This window comes from Cryptomeria japonica, chromosome 6 (assembly GCF_030272615.1).
Source record: "Cryptomeria japonica chromosome 6, Sugi_1.0, whole genome shotgun sequence".
Lineage (NCBI taxonomy): Eukaryota > Viridiplantae > Streptophyta > Pinopsida > Cupressales > Cupressaceae > Cryptomeria > Cryptomeria japonica.
This window is the reverse complement of record NC_081410.1, coordinates 680,051,561-680,061,483: the sequence shown is the minus strand read 5'-3', so window position 1 is coordinate 680,061,483 and position 9,923 is coordinate 680,051,561. Positions and strand designations below refer to the sequence as shown.

General features: G+C 35.5%; 1 protein-coding gene across 1 annotated transcript in view; it reads left to right on the top strand.

Moving 5' to 3' along the window:
- Positions 1-6,666: 6,666 nt before the first annotated feature.
- Positions 6,667-9,923, top strand: part of LOC131069249 (external alternative NAD(P)H-ubiquinone oxidoreductase B1, mitochondrial) — a 163,277-nt gene continuing 160,020 nt past the window's right edge. Inside the window, exon 1 of the mRNA XM_058004614.2 lies at positions 6,667-7,249. Coding sequence (XP_057860597.2) covers positions 7,101-7,249 — 149 coding nt within the window. The 5' untranslated portion in view covers positions 6,667-7,100. The remainder of the gene's footprint in view (positions 7,250-9,923) is intronic.

Below are 9,923 nucleotides of genomic sequence, written 5' to 3'. Positions count from 1 at the left end.
CTTTTCCAGAATGTCTTTGACTAGAAAGGCGAGGATGGGGTATCGTCACCTATTTTTATATTGTTGTCTGTGGATTGTCTCTTAGTAATGCTATGACTTGTCCAAGGATATGAGGACACTGTGAGTCTAGTATGAACTGGGGCATTCCTTGTTTGCGACTATCTTATCTCCATGCAAACAGGTACAATGACTTTCTGGGTCAAACATATGCCTCGATTGTCATAACCTATTTTGCCATAATAAAGCTCAATGATGATAATGCACGAGAAGCTCTTTCACTTCCATATCTTCTATCTTTCATCCCCCTTTCTTGATTGACCTCCATTGTCCTTCCCGAGTCTATGTAGCCTGCTATCACATGATTGAGTATAATGACACACCAAAAAACATTTGCATTTCATGTAGTTGCCCCTGCATTACCACATGTTAGCATTTCATACATACATATAGATATCACAATTGCACCATATCCTGCACACAACACATGTTAGCACATTTTACATTCTCATCATGTAAATAATCATTTGCATCGTCATATCCATCTGCATTTCATACATTCACATTTGCATTTGCATAACATATAAAACAGAAAAGAACAAAAATATTGCATTTCCTCATGTACATATTTGCATCCACATCATAAGCATCACATAGGTACACATGCATATAGCTGCCGCAAAGATGAATCATCTCATATATATATAATCATAAGTGTCATGATACAATGATGTCAAAATCATATGGCTACAATCACCTGAAGGTGTCATCATACAAAATGGTACAAAAACTGATACATAGGGAGCCCTCTAAGGCTATGATGAACTCCCTCCCTCAGAGCCATCTGGGCTCGACGGAGTCTGAGCCTTAGAAGGACCCACCCCAGGATCATCTCTCTTATCCCCTCTGTTTGGTGGTGGTGGAGGACCCATGACCCCACCGCTCGATGCCTGCCTCCCTGCCCTCAGTGTTGTCTCAGCCTCTGAATAGTTTGATCCCTATCCTGCTCAGTATCCCTCAGCTGTCTCTTGAGTCTAGTTGTATCCCTCTCTAATGTCCTCCCCCATCCCACAACCAATCCTTGTGTCACCCTATCCGGACAAAGGAACCCACTAATCACTCCTGCCAGTACTGCTGGTAGTGCTAATCCAGTCCATGTCATCGTGTCTCATGCCACGTGTCCAACCCTCATCTCTAATCCTAGATCCTGGAACACTTGTCTCAGTGCATCCCTATCTCCGTCTCGATCGTAGGGTACTAACTCCCCATTGATCGGTATCCTCAGTATCCTATAAACATCCTCTAAGGTGACTATCATCTCACCCATCGACAAATGAAAACTACAAGTCTCTGAGTGCCATCTCTCAGCAAGCGCAGTCAACAATCCCATGTTTTTCCGAAACTCAGGCACATACATAATATGTCACGAGTTATTTTGGAAAGGGCTTCAACTGCAAAAGAAGCAAACGGTAAATAATATCACAACTACTGACTACGCAAGGCAACTTTATGAGCAGGTTTCTGAGATTGATCCCCACCCCTTGGTCAATACTGCGGAAAATTTGTTCACCATACAAGAGATAGAGATAGGAATTAAGAAATTGGGTGTTGGAAAAGCAAAAGACTTGTTTGAGCTTCAAGCTGATTTTCTAAAATGGGGTATGAAAACTCTCGCTCTGCATATTATGAAAATATTCAATGGCATCATTCAGTGTGGTTTCCCTAAAGATTGGACAACTAGCCTTGGTATTCTTCTTTTCAAGAGTGGTGATGTCAACAACGCATCCAACTACAAGAGCATTATGATTAATCCTCTATTTGCAAAACTTTTTAGCAGCATGATAGAAAACAAAATTAGCAAATGGGCAGAAGTAGAAGATAAATGTGCAAAGGGACAAGCTAATTTTAGGCCTAAGCATTCCACAATAGATCATTGTATTACTTTGAGGCATATCATTGAGAAGGTTTGGGAGAAAAAGGAAGAAGCCTTTTGTTGCTTTGTTGATTTCAAAAAGACTTTTGACATGGTCCCTAGAAATAAGCTTTGGCACAGGATGGAGGAGCTTGGGATTCCTTTGCATCTTAGAGCGGCTATCCATAGGCTTTATGAAGAGGTTAAAGTTAAAATTAGAACCTCAGCTGGCATCTCTGAGAACTTTAGGAGTGATATTGGGGTCAAACAAGGGTGCCCCCTATCCCCTACCCTCTTTGGTTTATACATTGACAAGCTTGAATAGTGGTTGAATTCGCAAGATGGCGATGGTATTCAGTTGGGAGAGTATGTGATTAGGCTTCTCCTTTATGCGAACGATCTCATTTTGATTTCTATATCTGTTGTTGGCCTTCAAGAGAACCTTTATGTTCTTGAAAGATTCTGCAAAGTGGTTGGGATGCAAGTCAATATCAACAAAACTAAAATCATGTTTTTCTCTAATAGAAGAAAACAAAACCAACATAAGTTTTACTTTGAAGATAAAATCCTTGAAGAAGTCATTGATTACAAATATCTTGGAATTGACTTTGGCAAAAACTTGAGTTGGGATTGTTGTAGAAAGAAGAGGACTTTGGGAGGTTGGAAAGCATTCTATGCTCTTTGAAATAGATGTAGAGAAGCATAGCTGTGGGATTGGAACACTACCCAAACTCTTTTTGGGCTTCTTGTGCTTCCAGTGGTTCTTTATGGATGTGAATTATGGGCCAGTAGTACTTCAGATTTACAATGGAGGCAAATTGAGCAAATTTAGAAACGTTTGATTACAAGCAAGTTCAAAATCAAAAGCACGGTCCCTTATGATATCATGCTAGCTGAAACTGGGGCTGTCTCAATTGAAGAAATGACTACGATTCGTTTGGTAAGGTACTTAAAAAGAATTCAGCAAATGAAAGAAAGCAAATGGCCTAATATTGTTTTCAACGATGTTTTGTGCAAAAGAAAGAAGACTTGGATGCGGCAAAACAAAACTTGGATGAGTAAATGGAATATATGCTTGAATACTTGTCCCACGACCAACAAGGAGATTAAGACTTTTGTTATGGATAAGTTTTGTAAGTGCATTTGGGGTAAAGGACTAGGGAGAAAGAAGCAATATTATATCAATGAGTTCAATCCCACTTTTGACCTTCATCAAAAAGTGTACATTGGTGCTATTATTTCGTGGAAAGATAAAATTCTTATTGCTCAACTTAGAACTAACTCTCATCAACTTCGTTCAGAAACTGGGTGTTGGAAAAGGCCAAAAGAAGTGTGGGAAGAAAGAGTGTGTATTTTTGCACCTTCGGGGAGGTGGAAACTAAAAAACATTTCATTTTGAAATGTGATGGATATAAGGACAATAGGGACAGTTATGCGAATATCTTGACAACTGGCTCTTGGTATAATTTATTTAATGAGGGGTTAGTGGAGAAGTTGGGGGCACTCATCATCACCTTGCATAGGAAGAGATTGGAATTGCGGAAGCCCATTTGATTTGGCGGTTTGTCCCATAGGCTTTTGTTAGTCTTGTGGACGTTAAAATTTATTCTTCTTCTTCTTCTATTGTTGTCGTTTTAATTGTTTTACCGCTTCAACCTTTCATTGTCGTCACTGCTTTTCGGGAAAAAAATCCCACGTATGCACCACTTCTCACGTGATATGGTGAACATGCATTTAGTTTGTTTTGACTTTAACAATTTTTAAAACACATAAGCATGATTGAAAATGATGATTTAAAAAAAATGCGCAGTCAAACCCCGATGATCTAGCTGGAAAGGACATACAACTTTCAATTGCCTAGGGTTGAAGCATATCTCATGATTCGAGAAATATTTTGATCAAAACCGCTGAGTAATTTCAAAAACGATAGGTACTCCAAGTGGATGAAGAGAGTTAAATAAACAATCACTAAATTGTACTGGTTGTTAATTTTCATTTCGACTCACTTTAATTTTGGTTATCATATGAGCTTTTTCCTTAAAGCATTAGTTCTATATTTATTTTTTTGAATTCTTTTATCTTTAAATTAAAACTTGAAAAGGAGTTTAGTTTTCTTTATTTGGCAGATTTTTAATCCTTTTTAAATTTTATTTTTTAATTTTTATCTTCATTTTATTTTTTGATTAATGTATGTTATTAAATTAAAAATATTATATAATTTATATTTTTATACGTAATATTCTTTAGACTAAATATTTACAAACTATTATATATAATTTAAATTAATTTATAAGAAATCTAACAAATTAATTATTCTTTTACAGAGGTGAAATGAGAGGGATGGAAGTAAAGACATAAATCTACTTGTGATAATTTACAGTTGTTATTGTCTTAAAATATACAAGATGATAAAACTCATTGGTTCACATACTTCACATATTAATGATGTACATCAATTAAACCAATCCTGGTTATTTTTTATTTTAGGGTTTTTGAGTTCATATAGTGATTTTTGTAGGTTCATCAATGAATAGACTAAAGGTTTGGTTGTAGGTATTTGAAACTATCTACATATTTTGTCAAATATTTTTATTGACACCACCAAGTTCTCTCACTAATGTATTATAGTTCTTGAAGATTAGACTATCAATAACTAGTCAAATATGGTGAGTTCACTCGATGATTACATATTAGAGCAATAACCTTGCCACTAAAAAAAATCAAATTCAACCAAATAATTTCTATATGTTATTAACTTAAGTAATACGCTTATTATATAGTAAGTTTACTATTATCTATTACTAATTTTATTTATTTTATATTATCATTTCTATTAACATTTATACTTTACATTCTGTCTCTCTCTCTCTCAACCTCTTTCAATCTATATCTTTCTCTACCTCTATCTCCCTATATATCTTTCTCCTTATCTCCCCATATCTTTCCCTACCTCTCTCTCTATCTCTTTTCATATCCCTCTCTATCTCTCTATGTCACCCTTTGTCCATACCTCTTTGTCCCTCCCTCTCCCTCTCCCTATTTATAGATTGAGCTCTCTCCCTTTCTACATATTGATTTCTCTCTCTCTCTCTCTCTACCTATTTCTCTCCCTCTCTCCCTCTTCTACATATCTCTCTGCATCTCTCTCTCTCTCTCTCTCTCTCTCTCTCTCTCTCTCTCTCTCTCTCTCTCTCTCTCTCTCTCTCTCTCTCTCTCTCTTCCTCCTCTACCTATCTATCCCTTTCTCTCCATCCCTCTCTATAACCCCTTCTCTATCTCTCCCTTATCTCCCTTCCTTTGTATCTCCTTATCCCCTATCTATTTCTCTATTTTTGCCTCTTTCTGCCTTTCTCTTCCCATATGTTCCCATCTCTCTCTTTCTCTTCTCACATATCTCTATGTCTCTATCTCTATTTGTTTGCCTCCCTCTCCCTTTATCTCTTTATACCAAGTTATATCTTTATTACTATATCTAACCATATATATATATATATCTATCTCTTGATTTCCCTGTTCCTCTATCTCTTTATCTCTTCCTCAAAATATCCCTATTTATCTCCCCTCTACCTCTCTATCTATTTATCAACTTCTCTCCCTCTATCTTTTTCTTCTTTGAGCTCTCTCTCTCTCTCTCTCTCTCTCTCTCTCTCTCTCTCTATATATATATATATATATATATATATATATATCTATTTTATTCCCTAGCTTTATCTCTCCATACTTATTCTTACACATTTTAATCTCTCTCTCTCTCTCTCTCTCTCTCTCTCTCTCTCTCTCTCTCTCACTACCCCATCTTCATCTCCATTTCCATCTTCCTCTCTATCTCTATCCCTTAGCTCTATATCCTTATACATATCCATCTCTCACTCTTCCCCAAGTCCTCTCTCTCTTGCTATCCCTATCTCTCTCCCTCTTTATATTGCGGACATAGCATGAGCCTACTGGTAATGAAGCTTGATTATCTTCATGATTTAGAGTTTTTATTTTAGTCATGTTTGCATCCATATAAATGAATGCATAGTTGATTTGAAGATATCACTTATCCATTGAGATCTGCATTGCATAGATAACATCATTTGCTATAAGGCCTACTAATTCACCACACTTACCACAAAAATTGTATGTAAAAACTAGACCAAAATATTTTCTAATTGACCCTTCACATCGCTTCGGCGTACCCATTGCACACCAAGGTGCAATTGCTAGTTATATTATATCATTTGATTATTGTAAAAAAGACACCTATATTTTCTTAAGATCTGGAACAATTTTCATAAATACGTTAGTATACATGTCATTAGAAAAAGTCTTATTATACTTCCACAAAAGATTATCTTTTTCTAGTTTAAGTGGAGTTTCAAATATGACCAATCACAACAAAGATAAAATATTTTTATGTATTTTCTATAAAATCTCCTTAAAGATTTTTTCCTTGATTTTCATTAATTGTAGTTTCCAAATTTATTCACTTGTTAAAATAATAGGATCCTCCTAGAATTTATTAAAATCAATCTTTCTAGCAAACTTTAAAACGATTTAACTAATAATAAAAAAAACTCTAAATCGATTTGATCAATAATTAAAAAAACCCTCTAAATTAATTTGATCAATAATAAAATTATAAAATTAACTAAACATGGGACCACCATGTAAGCGTTATACGCGTAGGTTGTATTCACAGAAAATATCTCACTGGCTCTTTCAAATTTAAAAAAGAAAGCAAAACACAAACCAAAGTCTCCAAGAATGTCGGGGAACCCTTCCCGTAAATGAACGCTCTTCACCCAGTGCAACATGTATGACGCGGCCAAGCTCCAAGTTAAATTTCCTAAAACTGAAGAGACGCGTCAGCGTGGGAAGGATGAAGGAATGGATTTTTTACTTTTTTCCAATGTTCATGAGACCGAGCATTCTATGGAGTGACGTGCGATTCCGTTCCGTTCCTCGATCACTAATCGGCATGGTCACGCGTCAATCCGCCTCGTTTTGTGTTGACCACGAGAAGTCGCAGGGGTCAAAATCTAGAATTTTGAATTGGAATAGGAATAGGAATAGGAAGCTTCTGGTTTTCATGGAAATTGAAATTGTTTTATAGTCCAAACTGCCGGGCAATTTGGTCTGGTTTTACAGAAAAAGATTTATCTAAAAAGGACAAGGGACATCAGCACATAACTTAGGCGGATGTAAAATGCCGATATCTCCAGCAGGTATGTCTGTATTGGTCGGAAGTATTAAGCGGAGGAGCCATAGTATTTGCAGATCCAGATTATTTTCATCTCAACCATCCAAACCGAGCCGGTTCTGGGATCACCGCGCATTTCTTCTGCTGGCGGCAGGGTGCGTTTTCCTCGTTTACACATTCCACCTTTTTGAATTATATATTATTTGTTGCATTATTTTCAACCACATACCTTAATTCAGTTGGCGCTGGCAAATCTGATTAATGCTACCCATTTCTTAATTTAATCCAGAGCACGTGTTTTAACCACATAGTTGCAAAAAAACTGTTAGTATTACATAGTAGATGTAGTGTTTAGGTTGTCAGGGGAGATACCAGTTTGGTCGTTGAGATTTTTCTTGTACAAACATGCCATAATGGGATTATTTTTCCATTCAACTTAGATCGTTTTTAGGTGTAGAACCACACGCACCTCAACATTTCAATATGTGATCTCCAGAATGAAGCATACATGGGTTTACCTTCAGGCCAATTCGAGACGCACTTTGTGTTGCCATTGCCTACGGATGGAAATATTTGCATCTTTATGCTTTAATGATTAAATTTTTGAAGATTTTGGTTAAGTTTCAATTCCAAATTGGACAAATTAAAGTAGGAATAGAGTGTAAATGTCCTTTGGTTTTGTAAACTTGTTTCATTTATTCGGCAAGCTAGGGGGAGAAAGATATGAAATTGTAAGTACAAGATTTGTTAATGTCCACATGGCTGACATTAAGGAAGAACATTAAACATGAGCATCCAAAATGAGGCAACCCTTTTGATGAAATAAATTTGGAAAAGAAAGAAAGAAATTGAAATTTTATGTATTTCTGTATGACAAAGAGTAGGTTAATAGGTAATAAAAGTACAAATTGGGCATCACTAGTGCTGACCTATTTTCTGAATACAAATAAGTTATTCATCTATTAAGGTGAATCTTGCTGATTAAGACATTATTGGTTCCTTTACACCGAGTATAACTGTCAAGTGCAGTCAAGGGAATTTACAGGAGGTTGAAGCTATCAACTTCAAGGTATTAAGATTGAACAAGTCAATAACGTTGTGTACATACACTAAAACCCTCCTCCTATCAAACTATGAATGGAGAGAACTTGGTGCATTCTATGTAAACTACTATGAATCCGCTAAGTACAAATCTATTTCATTGAAGAAAATCAGAAATATTTACATTCATATATTGAATTTTGTGGAGTCACTCTACAAATCTTGAACAACCCAAGATAGGGACATTACATGTAATGTCCCCTTTTGTGCTTTCCCCAACTTCATCATATAGTTATACACTTATACTTATTATTTGTAGATTGTCTTGAACACGCTTCAATGTGTATGAATATGAGATACTTATCAACAAACTATGGTAAGTTGTGATTACCATCACCTGGCTTCCTTAGCAATCTGCTATGAATCAAATAAAATTATCAAAATCTGATGCCTTGGAAGATATTGTCATCTATTAATAGTACTTTAGGCAGTCATGGTGTGAGTTGTATCTCTTTAATTGTGTCTCATCTACTTACCTAATCCTGCTTCTAATCGGGCTAGATCTCTTTGTTAATGACCAATATTGTTAACTTAACTAATTACTCCTTTGATTGATCTGATTGACCCTTTCTTAAGATGACGATACCTTTAATTCCTTGGGCAGTGGTGATGTAGAGGTAATCTCTTTTTTGAAGGGAATTCGATCTGAAATACTCCTTTGACAGTGATTTTTTTTCCAATGACTCGGTTTATCCTTTATAGACAGCGATGGCATGTGTTTCGAATCTTATCAGTGATAATCTATCAATTGCTGTTAATTCTAAGCAAATTGTTGCATTTTTCCTCTTATTAAATTCGATGCCATAAACATATGAGTATTGTATGGACAAGATTTGTTAATGTCCACATGGCTGACATTAAGGAAGACCATTAAACATGAGCATCCAAAACTGGGCAACCCTTTTGATGAAATAAATTTGAAAAAGAAGGAAAGAAATTGAAATCGTATGTATTGCTGAATGATAAAGAGTAGGTTAATAGGTAATAAAAGTACAAATTGGGCATCACTAGTACTGACCTATTTTCTGAATACAAATAATTTGTTCATCTATTAAGGTGAATCTTGCTGATTAAGACATTCTTGGTTCCATTATACTAAGTTAAACACTCAAGTGAAGTAAAGGGAATTTACAGGAGGTTGAAGCTATCAAGGTATTAAGATTGAACAATATTTTCAATAATGTTGTGTACATACACTAAGACCCTCCTTCTATCAAACTATGAATGGAGAGAACTCGGTTCATTCTATGTAAACTACTATGAATCCGCTAATTACAAATCTATTTCATTGAAGAAAATCATAAATATTTCCATTCATACATTGAATTTTGTGGAGTCATTCTACAAATCTTGAATAACTCAAGTTAGGGACACTACATGTAATGTCCCCTTTTATGCTTTCCCCAACTTCGTCATATAGTTATACTTATGATTTGTAGATTGTCTTGAACACGCTTCAATGTATATGAATATGAAATACTTATCAACAAACTATGGTAAGTTGTGATTATAAGATTCCGAGAAGAATTGGTTATTGATTTTACTGTAATATATAAGAATACTGATATTAAAATACATATAAATATTTATAAAATTCAGTATGCTATGTTTACAAGAATGTGCCTTTGATCCTTTAATCTCAAGATCGCAGTGCCCGAACTGTTTCCCTTATATCATACGGTGGGAGGATGAAAGGGTATGCTTCAATCTATTCAACATGTCTGATCT